Here is a 26,212-nt window from a genome sequence, read left to right as displayed (position 1 = left end):
AAACTGCATTTGCCTTGTGTTCTGCAACCTTACACTGTTAGCTCACATTGAGAAATCCATCCAAAAGTCAACCAAACTCACCAGACGCATATGACAAGGTGGGACAAATATAGAAAGCTCCAAAAGTTGCCATGAAACCACGTTCCGATACCCGTTCCGGGCAAAAGTCCCTATGGCGCAAAATGGGCCGTAACGACAGCTACTCAATGGGTTAAGTCAACCAAACTCACCAGACACACATAATTAGGTGGGACAGATGAAAAAAGCTCCAAAAGTTGCCCCGAAACCACGTTCCGATACATGTTCCGGGCAAAAGTCCGTATTGTGCAAAATGGGCCGTAACGGCAGCTTCCCAATGAGGTAAGTCAAACAAACTCACCAGATGCACATTACTAGGTGGGACAAACATAGAAAGCTCCAAAAGTTGCCCCGAAACCACGTTCAGATACCCGTTCCGGGCAAAAGTCTGTATTGTGCAAAACAGGCCGTAACGGCAGCTTCCAAGTAAGGTAAGTCAATCAAACTCACCAGACGCATATGACAAGGTGGGACAAATATAGAAAGCTCCAGAAGTTGCCCCGAAACCACGTTCCGAGCAAAAGTCCGTATTGCGCAAAATGGGCCGTAACGGCAGCTTGGTTGACTTATCTCATTGGGAAGCTGCCGTTACGGCCCATTTTCTGCAATACGGGCTTTTGCCCACAACGAGTGTCGGAACGTGGTTTCAGGGCAACTTTTGGAGCTTTCTATATCTGTCCCACCTAGTCATTTGCATCTGTTGAGTTTGGTTGACTTATCTCATCGGGAAGCTGCCATTACGGCCCGTTTTGCGCAATACGCTCTTTTGCCCGGAACGGGTATCTGAATGTGGTTTGGGGGCAATTTTTGGAGCTTATTATATCGGGCTCACCTAGTAATGTGTGTCTGGTGAGTTTGGTTAACATACCTCACTTGGAAGCTGCTGTCCCGCCCCGTTTTGCGCAATATGCACTATGTGCGGAATGGGCATGGGAACGCAGTTTCTTTGCACTTTTTGTGGCTTCTTGCATCCCTGCCATGGAGTTATGCATAACTGGTGAGTTTTGTTGATATCACTCATTCAGAAGTGGCCGTTCCGGCTATCCCATTCTGTTCCGGATGTTGTTTTGGGAGTTCTGGGGTTAATAGTGATATAATATTGCAATGGTTTTAGTCCTAAATTATTGTTCCCAAGTGTTGCTAACACATGCCACTGTTTTTGGTATGTTTTTTTTTAATATAATGGGGTCGTTCCGGCCTGTTCCATTCCGTTCCGTCTTTTACACCGTCCCTAAAATGTATAAGGCCTCCAGGTCTACTCACCCATTGTACAGCAGTTAGAAGGCATTGTGCAGCTATTCCATCTTTTCCCCATTAACACATTTTTGTGGTAGGAGAAAAGTTGGAAGAAGCTGTTGGAAAACACGTGAAGGTACAGGCAAGATTAGCAGTGAACAATGCAGATGAGGTGTGTTTGTTTTCTTACATTTTTACACCAGTCTTCCTCTAAGGAGCTCAGGTTTTCTGTCCGCCCCCCACTTCATCCCGAGTCACAATTAAGCAGGGAGGGAGGTTGGCCAGAGAAATAGCAACTGGCCCAATTCTACCCTGTGAGTTTCGCAGTTGCAGGGATTTGAATCTGGCTCCCATCACCTGGATTGTATGCTGATCCTTTTATAGCGATATCGTTTTAGGTGTTTGGGATATTTGGATTTTTCTGTTGTGCTCAACTGTTACTGTAAACTGCTTTGTGGGCGTGTAATCCATCTAGTTAATCCACTTGTTACCGGCTGTTGCAGCTCTTAACATGTAGAGTGCACCTGCAGGGGCAAAGGGTAGCAGGCCTACCTGGAACTTGAGAGCGCTTCTGAGCATGTGTTCATAGCATCATAGAACAGTAGAGTTGGAAGGGGCCTATAAGGCCATCGAGTCCAACCCCCTGCTCAATGCAGGAATCCACCTTAAAGCATCCCTGACAGGTGGTTGTCCAGCTGCCTCTTGAAGGCCTCTAGTGTGCTCATCTCCCCAATGTCTTCTTCTTTCTCCACTGTTTGGGGTTAAAAGTTTAAAGGCTTCCTGGGAGCAGCGCCGGTGCTGAGCCGGCCCGGGAGCCCGCCAGAGGGCACCTCGAGTCCGGCCAGCGCCCCTCCATGCCGCCTCTCCCCTCCCCCGGGGCGGTCGTGAGTGAGTGGCAGACCCGTGAGCGCTGGCGGCAGCTGCAGGACGGCCTGACCTTGCTCGGCTGGTGGTAAGGCTCTAGCACGGGCACCACCATGGCGGCCAGGCTGCTGCTGCTGCGCGTCTTCCAGCGAGTCGTGCCTCGCGCCCCCGGGCGGGCCTCCATGGCGCCCACCTCCGCGCGAGCCATGAGCGGTGCGTACAGGCGGAGGAGGGATGGGGCTGCTTTCCTGCGAGGGTGGGGACGGGGGCGAGGCTCAGGTGACTTGCGGTGGACTGCCGCCTCAGCCGCCACCCCACCCCCCCACACGCCTCTTGGTGCTAGTGGTGAGGGGCGGCTTTTGTGGCGCGCGCGCGCGTGTGGAGGCGCTGCATTGTTATGTCACCTCCAGCCTCGCGGTCAAACGTGCTGCCGCCTGAGGGTGGTTGAGGTCGTGTCCGGCGCTCAAGAGCGCGCTGCAGGGCCCGCTGTTTGCCCTTTCAGCGCTGTGCCACCCCTCTCAGAAGGGCAAAGCCCCGTCAGTTTGGGGCAAGCGAAACATACCGCTTATGGTCCCCCTTCTCCTTAGACCATATGTATATGATATAAAACAAGTAGCCCCAAAGGGAACTTACTTATTGAAGCCAGAAGGTAGCTTGTGGAGGGGTGTTTTTTTTGGGGGGGGGGGGTTCGTTTTGAGAGAGAGAGATGCATATGAATTAGAGTAGATGGGGAAGCCACCACTGCTACTTTCACAGATCTGACCGTTGTTAGAAACCAAGAGCCATTTTCTGTTCAGATCTGTTGGTGCGGTTTGCTGATATTTGGCAGAGATTCTAACTTTTGGCAGGAGACAAAAGTTGCGAAACTACACAATGAGGCCCAGGGGAACCATCTCTCTCTCTTATACCCCACTCCCACCCCAACGCACAATTCTGCCACCATCTATGTAGTGCCTCCTTCCATGACCCAGAGAGCTTCAGCTATTGGGTGATATAGAAATGTAATGGATTAAAACCCTGTTGTCATCTAAGGGAGTGGGTGATTAAGGCATATGATTCCATTCCCACCATCAAGGTAGCAACTGGGTCCTATTTCCCCACTGAGTGCCTGACAGTGCATTCCTGTCAGGCAGAAACCTAGCTAGAATATGTTTAGTTGTTTAAACAAGGTTGCAATTTGACATTTCTGCCAGTGTTTCTAAACTCACATTTTCTTTCCTGAGCATTGTGCAAATACATAGATTCTAGCTAATATTTCATGTCACTGATTGAACTCCTGAGCATATATACTAGGGAAACATGTCCCAATAAACTACACATGTAAACACATGTAGACTTGCAATGCAAGTGTGCAAGCTGTGTGGTGCTTGTGTCCACTGAGGTTTGTGAGGCAGCTGTACATAAGAAGAACTCTCCTGGACCGGACCGGCAACTGGCTTTCCACAGCAGCCAACCCAATGCCCACTGGGAAGTCTCAGCATGCAAGTAGATGTTGCAAGTGAGAAGCGCTCATTCCTCCAGCGTGAAGCCTTCATATTCAAGGTTTTCCTAGCTACGATTCCTAAGGGGAAGGGACATTGGGTGGGATTTATCCCACATAAAAGGTTACAGATTGCCCCAAACATAGTCTATTAGCTTTCCAAAGATGTATCTATCATCCAGGCTAGCAAAGTAGAAGCAAGCAGTGACACACGCACACCACTTATGAATCTGGAACAGTATACAGACAGATTTTGAGAAACCAATTACAAAGGAAATTAAGAGCTAGCTGGATTTGTTATGAAAGACTGACATTTCACAGAAGATTTGGTTCACCTCCAGAGCCAATGCTGAATTAGGCATACCTAACCATTGGCTGGAATAGATTTAAGCATACCTAACAGTACATAGAATATTAAGTTTATGGTGGGCTTTCTAACTGTTCTTTTCAGGAATTCCTACTGATGAAGAACAAGCTACAGGACTTGAAAGGAAAATTCTGGAAGCCACAAAGAGAGGGGAAGTATGTCTGGGCCAATACACCATCTTAGCCAATGGGCTCACCAACTTATTTAGAACTGTTAACTTTTAAGTGCAACTAGCAGCAAGCTGCAGACTTTTAATTGGAGCAGATCAGCTATCTGGAAAGGGGTTGAGTTGCCATTTTAAGCTGCAAACTGGGGCAGTTTCACAGAGGCAGTTTTCATGCTGTTCTTTGTTAGCCGATTTAAAAAAATAAGCAACATAAGAGTATTCTGATAGGAGGAGGAATAGTAAATTAATCAATTAAAACTAGTTTGATTAATGGAATAAACCTGCATCATCATGTGTATTTTGTGCCACTTTTCCAAATTAAGTCCAAAGCACCTCACAAGGAAGATAAACAAATAATCACTATTTAGGTACAATAACATATAGAATCATAAATGTATCTCGTATGTTTCATAATGTATCAGCATTATTGAGCTAACAAAGTTTCCCTAACTACATCAATGCACATTTCTTTAATAAACAATTATCATAAAACCATCCACATTTAGCTACCAAATCCTTCACTGATTAATCCAAATCATTAGTAGCAAAAAATGCATCAAAATATTACAATTTAAACCAATAAGATTCAAAGTATGTCAAAGCAGCAACATTGCAGTAAGAAAACAGAGGTACATTGCTCAACATGGTCATTCTGAAATGAATGGAATGTCGCCATGAAGAACCTCGCCAGCGGGGCTTCTCTGTAGCAGCACCCACCATCTGGAAAACCCTCCCTTGTGTGGTTCGGGAGGCAGAAAATGTAACATCCTTTAAATGCCTCCTTAAAACATGTCTTTTCACACAGGCTTTCCCTGAGCTGTAACTTATTTTGGTTTTATATGGCATTTTTTTAAAAAAAACTTTTAAAGCTTTCTGTTATGATCTGATTTGCTCTATTTTATGGCTTTAATTGTGAACTGCCCAGAGAGCCTTGGCTATTGGGCAGTATAAAAATGTAATAAATAAATGAATAAACATAGGAGCTCATATTCTTAATCTCTGCAACTATCCACAAAGCCTATGCCAAGGATACAAACAATGGCTGGACTGCATTTCTCATCTGGGCTACATTCAAACCCTCTCACTGAGGGCACCATACATAATGGGACCCTCCTCTCATCAAGGGGCCCAAAAGCATCTATTGCTACCAGTTTTTCCTCATAACACCAAAAGCAAAAACAGGAGGAGAGAAGCATCCAAGAAAGGTGCAAAAAGGGGAGAAACAAGTTCTCAAGATGCTGAACTTTTTATTTTTTTATATTAGGTTGAGAAGCCCGATATTATATTAGGTTTTTGGCCTGTATTTTTGCCAGGCCTTCCTCAAGGGGGTTGTAGGAAGTAGTCTGCAGAATTCTTAACAACAAAATGTATTTCAGTGATTATCAGTCACCACTAATATGGTAGGAGGGTATTTGTTTCTAGTGTTTTGTACCTTGAAATATGCTTTTAGCTAACATTGTTCTTGGTTCTGTATAAAGGATCCATACAACATTTTCAAACCCAAGAAATATTCAGGAACCAAAGAAGATCCTCATATTGTTCCGTCGATTGGAGACAAGAGAATAGTAGGCTGTATCTGTACGTATCAGAATTATTTGGAGGAAGATACTTATTAAATGTCTCCGATTCACACATTAACTTGTCCAGTTTTGTAACTTTTAAAAACCTACTAATTATTAGATATTTTGAGCAGAATCATGTCCTGCTGTAGTGAAACAGCCTCCTTTTAATTCCAAGAATTTAATAGTGCCTTTTCTCTTCCACTCACATCCTAAGTGAAGGATTACATCCTTTCTGAAAACTGCCCAGAGAGCCCTGGCTATGGAGCGGTATATAAGTGAAATAAATAAATAAATGTGTGTATGCACTTGGAGCATACTTGGAGTGCTTGCAATGGACAGAAAGAGTGAGGCAATATGGGTTGCATGCCCAAACCTCCCAGCCCTTGTAGTGGTCTGTTGCATTGCCCATATGTGCGGGGAGTTGGGAATTCCATGCGTGCAGGCACTGCACCCATGGGAGGGAGTGGATCGAAGTATTTCCTTAGCATGTTTCGAAACGTTACAGCACTTTTTTGTGAAACATGTTTTTTAAAATTGGTTTCTAGTTGAATTGTGTGCAAATCAATGCTTCAGGGTTGTAGTTGTTTTCAAAAGAACCTGCCTTAACCTAGGGAATCAAAACTATTTTCAGATCTAGTTGGCCCTTTTATAAAATCCTGGAAGCATTCTAAAATGAGTTTTAAACCAACAGAAATGAAAATGATGTTTTTCTTTCTGCAGGTGAGGAAGATAACTCTGCTATTATTTGGTTCTGGGTACACAAAGGAGACGCCCATCGTTGCCCTCAATGTGGGGCTTACTACAAGCTAAGTCATTATGACCTTCCTCACTGAGAGAAATGATAAAGAAAACCAAAAGGCTTCCCCCCCCTCCAAGTTGTAGACTTAATAAAAATGTTTGCTTGTAATTGCATCAAGATTGGCTGGATCACTACATCGAAGCACTGAAACAGAAATAATACAGGAGTACCATGAACAGGATCTCTGTTATTTGTTCAGATCAAAACAGTCACAGGGGCCCTAATCTTGATAAGGACTGAGGGTATGTTCCTAATTAAATTCATACACACATGACCTCTTGAAGCTATTTGCCCGATTAGATAAAACATACAGCGACCTGCATGATAGATTGTGTACAAGTAGGATCTTGAAAGTGACGCCTTTAATACTCATAACCATCATTCACCCTCATATAATAACTATGCATGCACACCTATCTTTAGCCTAAAACTGCTGTTGACAAACTATATATTCCAAAGTAATCCCATGGATTCACTGGAACTATTCCAGTTTATGGCATTTATGATCTGCAGTCATAAGAATAGGGAAGATGATCCAAACTAAATATTTTTGTGGAACCTATCAGATGAGCTTTCGTATAGCCATGCTATTCCCTGGCCAAAATAATTTATGTGCTGCGGTAGCTTCTCGTAAAGATTTAGCATTGCAATGTAGCATTTGGTTACGAAACTAACAACTGCAAGGAAAGCAGGCTGTGTTGAAAACTTTGTAGCTATTTATTAGCTTTTGATAGCTGGCCTTGAAATGAGTACACAGGCTACACACAAAAGCCTTCCACTGCTTCCCAGTTTGGTACATATAACAAGCTATTAAGAAGACAGGACCTTTCCAGATGTATGAGTGACTTTTGCTGCTGCTTTCCCCATTTCTATTGTAATGTTGAAGGTGAAGAATACGTACACATGAACCGACAGTGTGCAACTATCTATTTCCTTGCAGAACTATGGCCCTATTCAGAAGACACCTTAAACCACAGCTTTAACCATGGTGGTTATGCCAGAAAGCTGCTTTCTGGCTTAACCATCATGGTTAAAGCTGTGGTTTAAGGTATCTTCTGAAAGGGGCCAGTGCCCCATCATTTCATATAGGCATATCTATTCAAATTGTTTAAGAATTGCATCCAGGATTAGGTATGAATCTTCAATCATCCGAACTCATGTCTATATAGCAGCTACTCAGAATTGGAAGCACAGGCAAGCATGGACAAGTACTATGAGAAACTACCCAGCTGACTTCAAGGAATCAGCTATGCGAACAATAGAAAGCACATTGGTCTTGTCAAGTATGTTAAACACAGTGCAGATGAGTAGGGCGTTGAGGTCTGGTGGGATCAGGTACATGGTATGAGCACATCTGAACCTCAAAATAATTCCCCCAAAGATGTGTCCTAAGTGACACTTCTCTATGGCAATTCCTGCACGGGATCACATTTGTTGAAAGAATGAGACATCTACATGCACATGTGTTCATAATCCAATATTTTCATCCAAGAATTTTTATTTTATGCTTGAATTGTTTTCACTGCAGTTTATAAATCTAAAAAAAATAAATATTTGTTTCACAGCTGAAAGTCACATACTATCAATAACATGTAAACATCCAGGAACTTAAGCCAGCCCCCAGCCCCATCAATGAGATCATATCAGGAGATCTTATACTGAAGTCCAAAAAAGATCTTTAAAAAGAGGGCATTTAAAAATTATCTGAAAAAGTAAAAATTCAACCAGAACTGCAAAACTGCTCTTCCAACATCTGACAGTGAGAACAAAGGATGAAATCTCAGCTCTGCTGAAGTTAAAAGCAAGAAGTGAAGATTTAGCCAACAACTGTGGACAGATGTATCAGGTGCTGCTAGATTATTCCAATTACACATTTGCCAAGGGCTGATTTCCAAGATTAAATGATGGGATCTCTTCATAGTGACATTTGACATTGTCTTGATCATCTTTATGTTAACAGGAGCTGTATTGTTTCAGCATAAAAAGGCTGCCGTACGAACTATTTCTAGCATCATTAGATTTTTACAAATAGAGATGTCTATCTCCACCTTATCACCTGGTTCTTTTCCTTTTTTGGTTTGTTTTCTTGTGAGACACCCCAATTCAGTTACAAGCAATAAATACTCTATTGCTATTGGAGCATAGGCATTTCATTATTAAAAAAAACCCTTTATTTACAAGATGGAAGATCTACATGTGATAGTTGCAGTGACTGAAAAAAATAAGCACATATTCAACCCACACAGCAAGTCTTTGCAATATGTGAAGTACTAAAATTTAGTTAGTGAAACTTTAGCTTTTATTCAAAGTCGCATTTTTATTGTTAAGATGGCAAAATGTGGCTCCAGAGTTTTTACTGAGACAGTTTATTAGTACGTAAGGATTTTTGGCTGCTTTTAAAGAATCAGATCATTGAACGTGTTTACAAACAGCTTCTTATAAACACTACCCTTGTCCGTCTTTTCACTGAATGTGCCACTGCAAGGCAGATGCAAAAGTTAGTTTAATGTTTCCACATTAAACAGTTCCACTATTCTGAGCATCTACAAGTTATACTAAATTGAAGCCTTCATAGTGATCAATAGCCTGGATCAACTTTGACTTGAGTATTTCCTTATCTGTATATTTTGGAAGATCAAGAAGATTAAAACATGTGTGAGATACTGGAAGATATCTGTCTCCGCCTCCTGTTGGCTGGATAACAAGACTAAGACTCTTCATCCCGAGTATAGGAATACGATCACTACCTGTCAAAAATACTACCAAGGGAAAAAGAAATTAAATAAGAAAAGTCTATGTATAAAGACTAAAAACTTACCACAGACTAGTGCTATGTAATATATGTTACTATTGTTCTTTAACTTTGGTTTGATTTTTAGATTGATATAGTCCAAAAGAATGTGGCACTGACAGTATTAAGACATTTTTTATTCATGAAAAACAACACTACTAACAAATTAATATTTTTGGTCAACTGGCATTAAACAAATGTTCTAAACAGCTGTAATTAATTCCTTCACATATGCATCTGTATAAATGTTAGGACACACTATACATTCAAAAGTCATAGGATTGAATCTAGACTAAGTTAGTTGAACTTAAATCCTATTGAAATGATTGGGACAAGTTAGTAATGATTTAAGTCCCACTGATCTCAATAGGAACTAACTTTATCTGGATTCAACCAGTCTCAACTAGAATCCAAAGGCAGCCTGACACTTTAACAGTTTCAAAACTATAATGAACTCCCTTGAACCACCAAAGGTTCTTCACTAATCACAGCAGCTCACTCTTTCACTAACAATTACATCTATATGGGGGCACAGGGGCAAAATCCTCCTCCCTTACTTAAGGAGAAACAATGGTTTGACATTGCCCAAGGGTAAAGAAATGAACTTTGCATTCTTTGCCAACATTATAAAAAACAGTGGCTCAGTTCAGACAACACATTTCTCAACAGTGGTTTTAGAACTCCACGCTTGAGTTGTTATACCACTACTGAGAAATGTGTTGTATGGGGTAAAACTCCACCCCACGGTGGAGCTTTTTTGAAAACACTCCACCCTGAATATCCACGCTGTGCAGGGCAGAGTTCCTGTTGTGTGTTGTGTGGAGGGCTCCATGGAGTTTCTTGCTGCATTGAGTGGAGTTTCCTCACTGGCTACAGAGTTCCCTGGCTAGAGCAGCCAAAGGAGGAAGTGAGAGCTAGGAGAGCTGCCGGGATTTGTTCTTTTCACAGCAATGGCTGATGGGATAGCATCAGGAGGACTGGGGGAGGAGAGAGGGCAGAGGAACTGACAATCAAACGCTGCATTGAGTTTTACTCTACTCTACGGGAGCGCACATTCATACAGCTGTGGAGTTGGAACATGTTGTGCAGTAAGTACCTCCTAAAAACTCCACCATTGAGTGGAGTTTTCACACTGCATAGAGAAAAGTGTTGTGTGAACTGAGCCAGTATTTCCAAAAAAAGAAGTTTGAGAAGATAGAAATAATAGGAAAATACTGAAGAATATTTGGAAGTTTTAAGTGACAATCCTGTGTCTGCATTAAAGCTTCTTCAGTTGCGGTCTTTACCTTCTTGTTCTGTATTCCTTTCCACTCAAAACTTTATTTTTCTCTACAAATGCTTACTCCTCCCCCAGCTATTCCCAAATTTTAAAGAAAGGAATTGACCTGTCTCACACGAGCAACAGATGCTCAACTTTACACACTCCCCTCTCCCCTGGGGCTGGGAAAAGATAAGAAGAATCTACTTCTGTTCTTAAGCTACAGCTTCCCTTACATCCGAACTTAGGGAAAACTCTGATTAGTGTAAGCAAGGAATACACATCCTAGTGCCTTTAAGATGTGGTGGACTACAACTCCCATCAGCCTTAGCAAACATGGACTATGGTAAAGGACTGTACAAGTTGTAATCCAAAAGATTTGGAGGACACCATAGTTTACACTAACCAAAATAGATACTTCCAATCTCCACACGGCCATGCCAGAGAAGAAGAGGGGTGGGTGGGAATTAAGCAAGTTCAAGGCTTACTTCTTCTTGAGCATCATGAAGTTATGGTTTACTATTATGTGTAAAATGGGCCACTGATAAGTATTGCTCTAGAGCCCCTGCCCAATTTCTCATTTCTATTAAAACTGTTTACTTACACAAAAACTGTTTCTTCTTTTCCAACGGTAACTCATGAAAAACTTCCCAGAACATTTTAATTGTTGGATGTTCTGTCCAATATTCTCCTTTGTATTGAGTATTCTAAGAAAAACAATCAAAATCAAACTTCTTTCTCTCAAATTTACAACTACAATAAATCAGGAAATCCTACGTTTAGTATGAAAATACTGATGTACAAATATGACTCTTTAAATAATAATATAGGATGGTTCTATCCTTAGCTCACAAGCAGGAAATTCAGGAACTACTGGTTTGCATACTGAGCAGGACATTTGGAACTGGTGTTCATAGTACAAAATAAGTTTTCACCTTCCAACTAAACGTTCACTAATCCAAATTGTTATTAAAGTGAAATTTGAAGAGAAAGGTTAAGTGCAATGGTGAACTTACAGGCATTAAAAAGACCCATCATTTACTTTTCAGTAACTTATTTCTGGTAATATGAATTCCCTCTCAAAGAAAGTAAGAATGTTTATAGCCAATTGGTTTGGAATAAAAATGTGAACAGAGAGCAAGACGTGTTGGAGAACAGCTTTATCAAACAGGCTTTATCAGTGTATAAGCTGTTCACTTCTGGAATAGCCACATACCTTCTCTAGTTCTTTCCAATCATAGTTTGTGTTACCAATCACCATTGCTTGCAGTTCACTGGGTTGGAAGAGCTGAAGAACTTTACCTCCGCACACCTTGTGAAAGCCTGCATGGAATGCATCATAGAGAGAAGCCACGGATTTATTGAAGATGTAGTCCACATAGGCAGCCACAAAATCTTGCCTAAAATTCAAATGAAAAGAGAAGCCACCATATTTTCAAAAGGTGAGAATGTTCAGTCACAATCCCTTTACAAATAAACCACAGCCATTGGCAATTACTATTTTCAGATAGTTCACAGTTAAGAACCCTATAATAGGACCACAGGGATGGCCCTCTGGTCACAAGTAACGTAAAAAAAAAAGAGGAGTCACTAAATAGAACAAAAGAAAAGGTACCAATGATAGATAATAGATAAAAAAAACTATTGTGGTAAGTGACAACTATTTATGACATACTGAACAAATACTGTGAACATATAGATACAATAATGAATGCCAAACAGCCCAAGTGGTGTACACAACAGTGTAAAGTAACAGCTAACTCCGGATATTTATAGCTGTTTCATTTCTTCATCAGATCATTCTTTAACTGCAGGCAGCTCGTCTTGAACATCCCCTGGGTGATAGATAACCTTTGTTGAAATGGGAAGAACTCAGTGATGTAGGATCAACGTGTTAAGCAAACTGTTTTGTTTAATAGAACTAAAATTTATAAATACCTTCAGTTAGGGGAAACAACATGGGGAGCGGTATATAAATATTCTAAATAAATAAATAAATAAATAAATATTGTACAAATACTGATTTATGTATTCCCTCTAATGAGCAACTGTAAAAATACAACAATTGTAAATTTTAATTCCTGTTTCTTATTTATTTCTAGGGTTGTTGTTTTTTTTTAAAAAAAATGTTATTAATAATTAAAGGCAACTGGTCTAAAGTTAAGCATGTAACTGTCTGTAAAAAGGTGCCCATATATTTATCTCATGAGGCTGCAATCTAAATGTGCCTTCCGTTAGTGGATTTTAAAAGGATTGCATACAAGTAAATTCTTGCCATTTCTCCATCTAATAAGAAGTTTTACCAAACTATGAAAATATATACAGGCATGCTAACCTCATTAAGAAAAACTTACCAAATCTCCCCCAGCAAGATCAGACAGAAAAACCAAAGCTGCTCATTCCAAACTCCCGAACTAAGCAATAGTTGTCACTTACCACAATAGTGTTTTTTTCATGTATCATTGGTACCTTTTGATTCTTTTGTTCTGGTTAGTGACCCCTCTTCTTTTTATAGTATTGAGTGGGACTCTTCTTTATTTTCTTGGCCTCTGGTCACAAGGATAGCAAGGATTTTTCATTTTTCTTTAACATTTCATTCTACAAAGCACTGGCTTAGTTAGTAAGCCGGTGAGTTCAGATAATCTTTTCCAATTCTTCCCCGATTGCATAAATCCTCACATTCTTCCCTCACCCCTCCCCTTCCACAACAGTTTTAGTAATTTAAAGTTGGTTAATTAAGATCCTAGTTTATTACCTTGATTAGTTAGACAACATTAAACCAGTTTCCTGATTCAATATTAACAGGGAACTCTAGCTTAATGCAAGCCGGAAATGGAGCACTTTTAAGTTTGCACATGAGGGGAGAAGTGCATTAGACCTATGTTCATTTCTGGCTTTATGAAGCTAGGAAAGATTGTCTGGATGTAGCTGGCATCCTGGTGGCTGCAGTGATAAAAAAAAACGGAGCAAAGCAGGGGGGAATAAAACAGAACTGATTTCTTTAAAATGTTTGCTGTTTGCACCATAACAAACAAACTATAATATTTTCGCAAGCTCTTTTGAATGAGAAGTAGTATATATGAAGTCAGATAGAACTACCTACTTCAGACAACTTTTTACTTCAATTTTGAATTAAAAATGAAAATCCTTCCTCCCTGATAAAATTTAAGCCAAACATTAACTTATTTTGTGAGCAAGCACTGCTAAAACTCACCTATTCTGTTTGACAACAGGAATATCAGCACCATTAGGAATTAGCTCTTTAACTTCTGTGGCACCAAAGTTTTCAACAGTGATCTGTTTATAATATGAGAGTATATTTTACTTTTCGCTGCAGAAGAGAATCCATTATTCAAAATAGGTTAGTGAAGCACGTAAGTCCAGCATTAACAGAAAAGAGAAAACCAACTTATCACACATAAAAAAGATGCCAATAGATGGTCTCAAGCTTACTGTAAAATTGAGGCAAAAGGTATCCTCTATATCATCTTCTGGATAGTCCAGTAACTGCTGCATACTCCTGAAAAATCAAATGTTATCATCCTTCATTTCAAGTTGTAAAATTAACAGCACAGCTTATTATAAGTTTATAAAAGTGAAAAAGTTTGATGGTTTTGATATGGTGGATATGCTTATTTATTTATTGCATTTCTATCCCGCCCAATAGCCAAAGCTCTCTGAGTGGTTCACAATACCTACCCCACCCCTGGTATTTTCCCCTTAAAGATATTTTGTTCTTCTGCAAATCTCAGAGTTCTCCAAAGCCTACTGATACCTCCTCCCCTTGCTGTATTTGCTACAATAAGGACCAGCATTAGAAGAAGTGATACTAATATGTATGATATTCATTCCAGCAGTTACTGAGAAATTACGTCCTACTCAAGTTTCATGTATACTTCAGCAGTTGTGTTTGTACTGCCATGTTGCATAATATGCACCGCATTGAGTAGTTGCCCCCAGTTGTGGCAACATTTGCACTTGACAGCAGTAATATTGTATGAAAGGTAACTTGGAACCAAACTATGCATTCAACTCCAGCTACTTACAATGTTAACCCACTCCTTTACAGTGGAGAAGGAAGTGTGAACTCTCTCCTGCAAATTACTCCCTCTCTGTATGAAGTTCTGGTCCCATATTGGATCCAGAAAACTGAAGGGGGGGGGGAGTTAATGAGAAAAGCGACTGGTGGAGAAAGCGTTAAGCACTTCTTCACCCCCTTCCCAACTACAAAGTGCCCCCTTTCCAAGGATTCTTTACATAGAGAGGGGCCCATTGAGCTAACATTACACTGCAATGCTGCGCGCATTTTGTCCCACAATGCTGTGAGCAAAACGAAGATCTTCAGATGTTTGGGATTCAATTCCCATGATGGCTTTTAGAAGATAAGGCAGTATCTAAATATTAATTAATTAATTAATTAATTAAACAATAACCTGCCAGCATGCTCAATAGTCAGGAATGCCAGGAGAAGAAGTCCAAAACATTTGCAGATCTTTTTTTTTTTTGCCCACCAACTGCGGTAATTCCCCACTATTTTAAATTGATAAAAAAAATCCCTGTTCAAAAAACAGTATTGCTATTTCATTACTACCCTGTAAAAGTTTCTATTTGATTGCATTCTTTCATGAACAGCTTCCTTGGGGCTTATGAGTTAATGTTCTGTCTGCTGAAAATCTACTAGTTTGAAATTAGGCTTTAAAATATGCTGTAAAAAATTATGATCTTAAGATTGATTGATTCATTACATTTCTATACTGCACAATAACTGTAACTCTCTGGGCAGTTCACCGCAATTAATTAAAACCATAAAACGCATCATGATAAAATACAATCTAAAAGTTTGAAACTACAGTATAAAATAAAAATTAAGATAAAACCTAGAAGCAGTGCAAAGATTAAAAATACAGGGCTCATCTACACCTAAGTGTCTAGTGGGTGGGAGGGGGAGGCTCACGGACTTACTTGCTTCTGCGATCCTCCCCCACCAGCTTCTAGAAAGCCATGCGACATCCCAAAAGGGAAGAGGGACGTCACAGGCACCAATTTTTTAAATTTTTTATAGAAGAGGAGCCACGCGGCCTCGAAAAGATAAGTTAAAAAAAAAACCCAAACTCTGCATCCAATCCCCCCTCCCGCCATCCCAGGGACAGCGAAACTGTTACATCCCCCACCCCGAAGGGCACGGAGCCACCCCGCACAGCTCCATGCCCATTCAAGGACCCAGGAACCTGCGCCACATCAGCTGCGGTCCTTGAGGTTGTCCCGGGACCGTGGAAAAACTGGGAAATCCGTGGTTGCAGTTATCCCGGGGAAAGTTTCTGGTCATCCCCAGTTGACCCTGGGATCCCCTGTGCATCATTTGGACACACAGGGACAACCTAGAAACAGCCCCGGGATATATGCATGGTGTAGACAGAAACTAAAAGAAAAACAAGCCTGGGAAAATAAGATCTCCACCTGCTGAAAAGATCACAATGTAGGCACCAGGTGAGCCACTCTGGGGAGCTCATTCCACAACCAGGGTGCCAGAAGAGAGAAGGTGCTCTTCTTAGTAGCCACCCACCTCTCTTCATTTGGGAGGCGCTCCCAGAGAAGGACCGCTGAAGACAATCTTAGGGTCTAGGCAGGCATATATGGGAAGAGACCATTCTTCAGATACCTTTGCCCCAAGCCTTTTAGGGCTTTGAATGTTGATACCAAACAGCACTTTGGAACAGACAACAAAATGAACTTGCAGCCAGTGCAAATGGAAAAGTACTGGCATAATATGATCACATTGACTAGTCCCTGCTAACAATCTCTCTGCCCTCTTTTGGACCAAATGAAGTTTCAGGGTCGTTTACAGAGGCAGCCCAACATATAACACATTGCAGTAATCCAGAGGAGAGTTACCAGGGCATAGATAACTACAGCTAGGTTATCTCTGTTCAGATATGGACGCAGCTGATATACTGTATTTGTCTAAGTTGATGAAAGGTGCTTCATGCTACTAAATCCACCTGTACCTCAGGTGATAATGCTACAGAATTGTGTCCTGATTGTATTTTCCGTTACAATGAACTTACCTGCCAACATCGGGCATTAGTTCTTTAAGGTCTTCCAGGGAAGGTTTCTTGTTCAGAAGTTTTTTATACAAAGCCAAGGGGAAGTGAAGCTCTACAATAGTAAAATTATATATTGCTAGCCCGCAGACAACACCAATCAGATGAAACAAGTCACTGTCTTCAAAGGTCTGCAAATGTACAAAAAATTTTTGAAATTAAACGAATTTAAACAGCACAGTACTATGAAGACATACGTATTGCTTAAGTTTTAGAAACCATGTTATGTTCAACTACTGTTAGATCTCAAGTAGTATCACAATGGCCAGTTCTACACCAAGCAGGATATAACACTTTGAAAGCAGTTTGAAAACAGTATATGAAAGTGTCATTGGCCCCAGCTGGACATCAGGAAAAACTTCCTGACTGTTAGAGCAATATGACAATGGGACGAGTGACCTAGGGAAGTCATGGGCTCTCCCACACTAGAGGCCTTCAAGAGGCAGCTGGACAGCCATCTCTCAGGGATGCTTTAAGGTGGATTCCGGCATTGAGCAGGGTGTTGGACTCAATGGCCTTATAGGCCCCTTCCAACTCTACTATTCTATGATTCTATGATAAACATCTCACCAGACTAAAAAAAAACCCCATACTGGCTGCCTCTCTATTTCTCAGCACAATGTTGTCAGAGTTGATCGTTCTCCCCCTTCGCAATCAACAACATGGAGACCCAAAGCTTCAAGCTATTACAGCTTTATTAAGCGAAGTCTAGCCTTTCTACAGATTCAAGGAAGTTCTTGGACTGCCAGTGCCCCAGGCGATGAACAGCTAATCTAAGACCTCTATTAAGGAAGATGATCTGTAGGGCAGTGAAGTTGCCAACAGTCTGCCCGTGAACCCCCATGGTCAAACTTGACACTCCTCCCTTAGGCGATTCCCTTCTGCATTGGTTTCTAAGAGCGACTATACTGGTGGAGTGTCTTAGCCCCATTCCTAACTCCTCCCACTTTGACTTGCAACACGCTCTAGCGTCTCTCAAGCCATGTTCCTCTTCCTTCTCTTCCTTGGAAACTTGAGTTCTCACAGTGGAGGGGGGAGGCGGCCACTAGGCCTAGGCCATCTGTTTGACAAGGCCTTAAGAAGACTCTCTCCCAGCACCTTGGGGCTCTGGGGAAGATTCCTCCCCCATGGTTTGATCTAGCTGCTCCAACTCTGATTCAGAATCAGAGTCATCAGTCATCTCAAAGAACTTGGTCTCATTTCTGACAAGTGTAAGGTGCTGGTTCTTCCTTTAAAACTCTAAAGCAATTTAGAACCAAGGTAACTCAGAAACAGCCTTTTTCCTCATGAACCTGCCCAAGTATTAAGATCATCCTTGGAGTCCCTTCTCTCAGTCCCCCTGTGTTCTGAACCAAGGTAGATTGTGACAGGAGGAAGGACTTTTTCAGTTGTGGCATCTCAGATGCAGAATAACCTCCCACTGTAGGCTTGCAAATTGACCTCTGTTATCTTTTTGGTAAAAGGTGAAGACCTTTTTATTTGCCTGGGCCTTTCAGATTTTAGCAGTTCCAGATGTGTTCTAATGCTTGAGCATGTCACTTGAAGATTACGCTGCTGCAGTTGCTTTTAATTTAATGGTGTTATTTAAGTTTTGAAGATGCTCTAACATCTTCAAACTGAAGAACAGGATATAGATTTTCATAATAAATAAAACAAGCAGTAACAAAGAACCCCCATGTACCTGTGTAATGCAGTGATTACAAAAACATGAGGACTGACCCAAAAATTCAGCTAACAGAAAAGACCCAAACAAACTCTATAAAACACAAGCAGATCAAAAAGTAATAAATTGCACATATCAGCCATAAAACACAACACTGACATAACTGGCCACAGCTGCAGGTCTACATTGCACATGTCTATGACCACCAAGGGAAGAGGACAGAAATAAACATATTCAGGGTGAAGCACAAAGCCTAGCTCAGCAAATGCTATCATAGACCACAGGATGACAGCTGGTGTGCACTGTGCAGCTATAATGTAGTAGTATCCTTCTCTAAGCACCCATAGGATCACATTGGAAGGCAAGAATTCTTTCACTGCCACCATAAAAAAAAAAACCACCAAGAAATTACATACCTTATCTGAGAACCAAATGAGCCTGGAGTCTTCATTATACCTAAACATTCCATACTTGGGATCTAACAGCTCTCTCATGATCAGTAAGAAAAATTCTTTGCGGACTCCCCCTGCATCAACCGCTTCTTCCCCTACAAAAATAACCTAACATTGGCAATGCAGTTAGCATACGACATTAAAAAGAAATTACAAACACAGATAAGAAAATGCACAACGAAGAGTCTGAATAAAGGCCAATTCACACATTAAATCTTGCAAAACGTTTTACATGCACACATAAAAATGCAATGTATGGACATGAAAAACGCATATTTGGAAACACATATATTATACAAGCACATTTTTCCCCACAGACCTGGGATTGGCTCTCTGAGGAATGTAAGCTGAAGGGCAATCTACAGGTTTTTCCCACCCATCTTTACAAATGTGTGTAGTGAAAGCCCAACAGATCCCCCACCCTAACCCCTAAAAAACCAAAAAGCAGCCTCAGGAGGCTATGATTTTGAGTGGCTGGAGGAAAGAAACTGCTGAATGCTCTCTTGGTCAGTTTTATCTGCTCAAAATTCCCTCCCCTCTCCCTTGCCCCACTCCCAGGTTCCAAGACAGATATTTACAAGGGAAGAAGTGGGGGGGTGGGCGGGGTGAGGGAGAGAACAACCGAAAGAGCCCTTTAGGCTGATGCAGACAGCAAAAGATGAACATGTGAATAGGCTATACCTTCAGAGGCTTCTTGTAATCTACATTTTTTGTTTTCCTTAGGACTTCCATGGCATCCCCCACAATATTTTCTCTGCGCACTATTAGGATCAAACACGGATTGACGGATTCAAATACTGGGAGAAAAATAGATGTGAAATTCTGTCTGTGAGCCTGGTCAACAGCCATCTGGGGAAAACCAAGTAAATGTCTTAGTGGCAGCAGCAATCGTAATGGATACTAGATACATGACAGGCTTAATGCTAAAGAGACTCTACAAGTGGCTTGTAATATTCTTGGCTTGTGACTGCACGACTGCAGTGTTTCCCAGATCTTTGATACCTGGGGCACAGGTTTTTCTCAATAATCTCCCAGGACATTGGGGAGGAACCTTCCTTGCAATTGTGGGATAGCCCAGTTAATATTGCCTCCTCGTCTCCAATCCTTCCTTTTGTCTATGCAGTTAAGGTTTGGAGATAGAATTATGTTTTCTGGGTAGAACTGATGCTTCAGGGATTGTCCTGCACCAGTCAGTAGTAGTACAAGGGTATCTCAGTGAATTTTTACTCTTTCCCTCCGAAGGATATCACCGTATATATTGGCAGAAACAGGAGGCTGGAGATCAATGCTGCATGCATCCAACATGATGGCTTCCTTTTTTCAAGACACATGTCAGGCCTTCTCCACAGCACACAGTTTGATCCTCACTGGACTAATGCTACAAATCCTTGTAAGTCCATTATATTCTACACAAGTGCTCCAAGCAATAGCAAGCTTCAATAATACTGACCATAAGATATTCCTGTTGAACCAAGAGCTTCCACATAATTCAAACGTACACACAGCCTCACAAATTAGTTAACAAACATTACCGGGCTACAAAAAGTTTTACCAACCCACCTGCCGATGCACACCTATGTTAGATACTGTCTCCTAAAAGGAGAAAAGTGATGTACGCTTCCCTCCCTGGTCTCTTGGAAGCAGCTCTTATTTGCCACAGACAACCATGCAAGTAGCTATTTATCTTTTTCTGTTGAAGATATCAATCAGTAGTGACTTAGCAGGCAAATCTGCCTAGTGAAAGATAAGCAAAGTTTGCACAGATTACTCACTGCAATTCAAACTAGATTTGGAAGCCACTATGCATGATGGCTGGCTGATTGTATACTCAAAGTAAAGTAAATTTTTACTCTGCACTTCACCTGTGACTGTGGTTCTCTCCTTGTAGAAGTACTACCTAAGAAGCGTTCTTTGAATGTTACAGGAGAAGATACCACTTTAAAAAGGACGAGGACACACATTTCAGTAGTATCAATCCAGGAATTTGCATTGTACAATGTTTTTTAAATATTAAAGCAAATCACTATTTCACCTGCATCTGTAAAACGGCATCTGTTTGCAAGAGTGTTGTCTTTGCCTGTGCGTCAAACACAAAGGGATAGGTGCAAATTGTAACTGGCGCATCTGCTAGCTAGAAAGAACAAGAGAAAAATCTATTATTGATTACAGTATCAGCAAAATTTGTCTGTAAAATTCTGCTTCACTGAAGAGATTTTGAGCAGAGCAGGGGAGTACATTTTAAACTGGTCTTGTGATTTAACAAATGTAGTCCTGGTAGCTTTACTTGACAAACAGATCCAATATAGAATTACCCAGTCTTTTTTAAAGCTATTAGATTTGCCTAATCCATGAATTCTATATGCAATTCGATCAGCACATCCAGTAGTGGTTTTATCAGACTAATTTAAAGGCCCATGGACAAACCTGACAAGTCAATACTTCTGTTTGGTTTCCAGAACTTTATTTATTTTATTGCATTTATATCCTGCCTTTTTTCCTCCAAGGAACCCAAGGTGGCATACATAATCCTTCTTCTCTCCATTTTATCTTCACACCAACCCTCTGAGGTAGGTTGGACTGAAAGTCTGTGACTGGCCCAAAGTCACCCAATGAGCTTCCATGGCTGAGTGGGGACAAGAACCCAGATCTCTCAACTCCCAGTCCAACACTCTAGCCACTACACCACACTGATTCTCAATTTTACTGTGGAAATCAGATAACCCCTTACCTCATTTAATCCATAGCTGATATCCTACCCAGAGCAGTGCACAAAAGGCAGCAGTAATTAAGAGGGAAAAGCACTGTTAGTTTCTGCATATGTATGCAAAAAAGCAAAACACACTGAAATATTTGGCTATTTCCTTTTTAAAAAAATGGGCACAAGCCATTCGCAATACCTATTGCACATATAGGGCAAAATGTGAAGACCACAATATGCACAGATGGACCCCAGAGAGGGTACGTGATGCCACTGCACCCACCTCCAAGAACTAATATACACATTACAGCCATGTCCAGCACGAGCCATCAGAGCAGAACTTGGCAGGGCCCTATATCTTCCACAAGAGCCTCCACAAGCACATTACTCCTGCATGAAGCATGCAGGGGCTTCACTAGGCTTAGTTGTGGCTGTATGCTGGGTGATTCTTCCCATGCTACAATGTCCTACAGGGTTCCTTATGGCAGTTGTACTTATCAGCCTATTTCCTAGAACCTTACTTTTGGCCTTAGCTACCCCAGATTTGGAGTATAGGGAAGGACAAGATTTGGGTACCATTGCCTCAGATTTCACTTCTTTTGGGGTGGGATGGAAGGTTTCAAATATTTTTTATTAAATTTGATTCAATAGAACAGATAATAAACAATGTTAACTTAATCAGACAACACAAGAGTAATCAATTAGATACATTCATTTGATGAGATGATGCGAATATTCAGAGAGTTCACTGAGGTAATTCATTAGCTGCACAAGTCCTTCCACATCAATTGATGACAGCATGATGGTACTACTGAACTGTCCATTTTGTTAACATAGTTGATGAATCGGTGACCTTATCACTCGTTTGGTAAATTTTTCTGCCAAGGCAATAGACCATAAATGGTGGTATCATGAATTTACTGAAAGGTTTGCATTTGTTTTCCAGCTTTTTACAATTACTATTTGCCTGGCCATTATAAACATAAAGGTTAGCAGTTCTTTTCTTTCTTTCTTTTTTCTTTTCCCTCCCAATCTCCTTTTCCTTGTGTGCTGTGTCTCTTTTAGATTGTAAGCCTGAGGGCCGGGACTGTCTCCTTTGCTGACTGATTGTAAGACACTCCAGGAGCCTTTTTTGGGGAGGGATAAAAATATTATAAATAAATACTAAACTATGAACTGTTTATCCAGTTTCATTCAGTCCATCAAAAATAGATAGTAAAGCCATTTTTGTATTATTTGATACATGATGGTTTACATTCTTACTGCACTCATGAAATACTTTATTTCAGCATTTCTCCACTAATTTGCATTCCCAAATACAAATATAATAATAATAATAATAATAATAATAATAATTTTTGCTGAACTGAATTTAAAAGTTTTTTGTGCCATACTGCTTCCCAATATTTTAATTCTATGTATTCTTTAAAATCTTCTCTGGTTTCTGCTATTGTTACCTTATAAATACAGGAAGTTACACCTTACAAGTGTGCTCATAATTATCATCTGTTCATAAAAGAGCAAGATGTTTAATGGGTTGATTTCTTTACTTCAGGTGCTGAAGACCAAAATCTGATTAATTTTTAGCCAAATTGTGTCTATTGCTCCCAAATTATTTTTTATTTGTATTCATTGACACCTAAGTATAGATTGTGAAGTCTAAATATATCTTTTTATTTCCAATAGTTATACTGCTCGTATTTGTCCTCATTAAAAACAGAGGGTGGAGTAGGAAGAGTATTAGAGGAGATACTAGGGGTGGGAGGGGAGAATAGTTTCTTGTGCCATTTTTTTCCAAATTATGGGAGTCAATTTTAGGAACTGTTTCCAATGTTCTTTAGTCGTTATTTTATTTATTAAAAATGGCAAACTTTATATGTTCTACATCATATTGTTCTCATATTCCATTTCTAGCATAAACAACCAGCAATCACTCATCCAGTATTTTTAAAAAATCATTTTAAAATGTAGCGGATTTTTTTAATAAACAGATTTTAAAGTGAAAAATGTTTTGGCATTAAACACCAGTTTCAGTTACAAACAAGAGCATGTTCCCATTACAGCATACTCACATTTGTGAACTGAAGCTAGCATTTATGCCAAAACATTTCACATTTTAAAATCTGTTTATAAATTTTTAAAAAGCATTTATAAACTTATAAGCAAGATGTGCATTTGTTGGTCATTTATTGTGGTTTGGCGTGTGGTGTCATATTCATCACATCACATTACCTATGTATCTGTTTATTTAAATAAAATTAGTAATTAATGTGTCTTAAAATTAACATCACAAGCACAAGAAAGCTCATCTAAATACAGAAGATTTTTCAATACTTCTGCTTGTGCATCAATATGCTGATAACTGACTCAGTACTGCATGCACAACTGATCTATTCAAAATGCATATAGGAATAATCTTTTTCATTTCTTGAGCTGTTCAACAACAGATTGCATTTCTCATAATGAGTGTTCGTAACTACTGATCCTGTTTAACCTAGCCTGACTCCAGGCTCCACTCCAAGCCATTACAAAAATAGTTCAAACTCCTGACTTGAGATATGTGAGCAGGGAAAGAGACACTTCTGATCTAAAAATAAAATTGGTACATTATGAGGTGGGGCTTTCTATAATTTGGCGGGCATTTCTTTGAAAGTGCCGCTGTTGCTGAATGGAAAAAGTAGAGACAACAGATTCCATGGGTAATTACAATGGTGTGACATCAAACCAGGTACACTTTCATAAAGCAAAGTAATTGAGTAACTCATTAGAAAAAGTGTGTAAGGGCAGATGGTATTCTTAAGTGGTATTAGTATTTTGATCACTATTATTGAACGATGCAGGAGTCCTGTAGCCTTTTTCAAATAGCTATAACCATTTCCTAGCAATGTATATCCTATAACCCAGTAAGTCTTTTACGTTTCCAAACACACACACACACACACACACACACTAACCTTTCAGTTTAGAAATTTGACTATGAACATTTTTCTCTGCTTGTACCTTATGTTTTTCATCTATGAGATGCATGTAAATCCAACTGATTTCTGTAATGTTTCTAATGGCAGGATAAGATTTAACATAGAATTTGTATATTAGTTTTTCATATACAAAATGGTTTAAGGACCTAGCTAGGTATGAAATAAGGAAAAGTTGGAACAATGACTCAACAGAACAGATTTCACATGACAAAATAGTCATATGACTCAAGAGTTCAGATTCATACAGTTACGTTTATGTCTCTCTCAAAATGCTATTTGGTTTCAATCTTTTCCTGGGAAGTTCTTTTCTACCTACACCAAACAGCATGGTGTGAGAATTGGTAACTCACTCACCTCTTGGCTTTATTGGAAGTCTCAGGGACTACTAGCATAACAACATTCTGTTGGGTCCAGAGTTGTACTGGAAGAAAGTAATTTTCCTACCTCTCTTGCCCCTTCAGCAGTGCCCTGAAAATCCTCTTCAGAGGGTTGAGGGATTGTGTTGAATGGGATTGACTGTGCAACTGAGGGTGGGTGGGCTGAAGGAGAAGTTTGCAAAAAGTGTTCTATCCATTATTATTGCAGAAGACAGCAGCACAAGGCATGGCTGGCACTTCCTGCAGAAGCTCAACTCACAGGAATGAAATAATCTCTTCTTTTCTCCACAGAGAATAGGGAAGAAAGAAAAGATGGCTTCCATCCACAAGTTATGCTTTTTCAGAAACTGCCAGCAGTGCTGCTACCTCACGTAAAATTCCTAGAAAAGAGGGGAAATGTAACCTCTTCTTTTCTTCAGGGGGAGCGGGAGTGATGGCTTCCCTCTTTCCCTCTTCTTGCTTTTGGAAGAGGCAACAGCAGCAGCAGCAGCGCACATTCTGATGCTTTATTCAAAAGCACTAAAGAAGCCACCTCTACAACTCATCCTACATCCTACAACCCAATCAACCTTGCCATTGGGATTTGCAAGAGATGGTAGTAGTGAAGTGCTGCTGCTTCAGGAGCCCAACAGCACAACGGCAAACATCCCTCCTTTCTCCAAGTTCTCAGAGAGAGGTCAGTGGCAACAAAAGAAATAGGTTTGACTAGTAAGCCAAGAAAAGGTTTGCTGATCACCGACTATTATCTTGACTTACAACAGCTCAAACACTTTGGCTAATCAATGTGGCCAGTCAGATGTAACAATGGCTTGTGATTAGAAGAGTGAACAAGCATTAGCCTTGGGTTTACATGCTCCTCCTCTCTCATGGGCCAAGATTAGAAGCTCCTGATCATGGTTAGTGGAACACCATAGCTTGCAGTTTTATTCAAATTCAGTAGCACATAATTTGAGCTTGCATAATCTATACTACCATTAAAAAACACTAGTCCCCTCTACAATGTTGATCAAAGACTGTTTTATCACTGTGTGCATGAGCTTGACAGCATATGTAATATTTTTTAAGGGGGGAAATTCAAACACACAAAGCCAAGACTAGAATTAACAGGAAAGCTAAGAGCTAAACAGGCAACTTTTCACAATATAAAACTATTCTTGCACTGTACTACTTTAGATTACAGGGAGTGGGGAGATTCCATAACTAAATACTCAATTACCCCCAAAAAAATCATACACAGGGAAAGCTAACATGTCAGTTTTATGTGCGCAAGAACTTGTTTTTATATCTGGGGAGCACTGAAATCATACCACACACTCCAGTGATTAGAGCCTAGGAACCATTT

The 26,212-nt window shown here is 40.4% G+C and overlaps 2 protein-coding genes across 6 annotated transcripts in view; one reads left to right on the top strand and one right to left on the bottom strand.

Moving 5' to 3' along the window:
* The first annotated feature begins 2,236 nt into the window (after positions 1-2,236).
* Positions 2,237-26,212, top strand: part of LOC134403036 (cytochrome c oxidase subunit 5B, mitochondrial-like) — a 176,181-nt gene continuing 152,205 nt past the window's right edge. Inside the window, exons 1-4 of one of the 2 annotated variants that reach the window (XM_063133064.1) lie at positions 2,237-2,391; positions 4,110-4,180; positions 5,670-5,769; positions 6,474-6,619. In XM_063133064.1, the coding sequence (XP_062989134.1) occupies positions 2,292-2,391; positions 4,110-4,180; positions 5,670-5,769; positions 6,474-6,586 (384 nt within the window). In that variant the 5' untranslated portion in view covers positions 2,237-2,291 and the 3' untranslated portion in view covers positions 6,587-6,619. Of the gene's footprint in view, positions 2,392-4,109; positions 4,181-5,669; positions 5,770-6,473; positions 6,661-26,212 lie in introns of those variants that run through there. The other variant, XM_063133063.1, reaches the window with a different exon arrangement.
* HERC4 (HECT and RLD domain containing E3 ubiquitin protein ligase 4) overlaps positions 8,019-26,212 on the bottom strand; it is a 50,787-nt gene continuing 32,593 nt past the window's right edge. For 3 of the 4 annotated variants that reach the window (XM_063133052.1, XM_063133051.1, XM_063133054.1), the window contains 10 exons: positions 21,546-21,569; positions 20,850-20,948; positions 19,499-19,666; positions 18,782-18,925; positions 16,667-16,833; positions 14,055-14,121; positions 13,816-13,898; positions 11,818-12,001; positions 11,206-11,308; positions 8,019-9,311 (listed from right to left, as the gene is read on the bottom strand). In XM_063133052.1, the coding sequence (XP_062989122.1) occupies positions 9,103-9,311; positions 11,206-11,308; positions 11,818-12,001; positions 13,816-13,898; positions 14,055-14,121; positions 16,667-16,833; positions 18,782-18,925; positions 19,499-19,666; positions 20,850-20,948; positions 21,546-21,569 (1,248 nt within the window). In that variant the 3' untranslated portion in view covers positions 8,019-9,102. The remainder of the gene's footprint in view (positions 9,312-11,205; positions 11,309-11,817; positions 12,002-13,815; positions 13,899-14,054; positions 14,122-16,666; positions 16,834-18,781; positions 18,926-19,498; positions 19,667-20,849; positions 20,949-21,545; positions 21,570-26,212) is intronic. The other variant, XM_063133053.1, reaches the window with a different exon arrangement.

The sequence above is a fragment of the Elgaria multicarinata genome, chromosome 8 (assembly GCF_023053635.1).
Source record: "Elgaria multicarinata webbii isolate HBS135686 ecotype San Diego chromosome 8, rElgMul1.1.pri, whole genome shotgun sequence".
NCBI lineage: Eukaryota > Metazoa > Chordata > Lepidosauria > Squamata > Anguidae > Elgaria > Elgaria multicarinata.
Note: the sequence above shows the minus strand (reverse complement) of the source record. Positions and strands in the feature narration are given on the sequence as shown.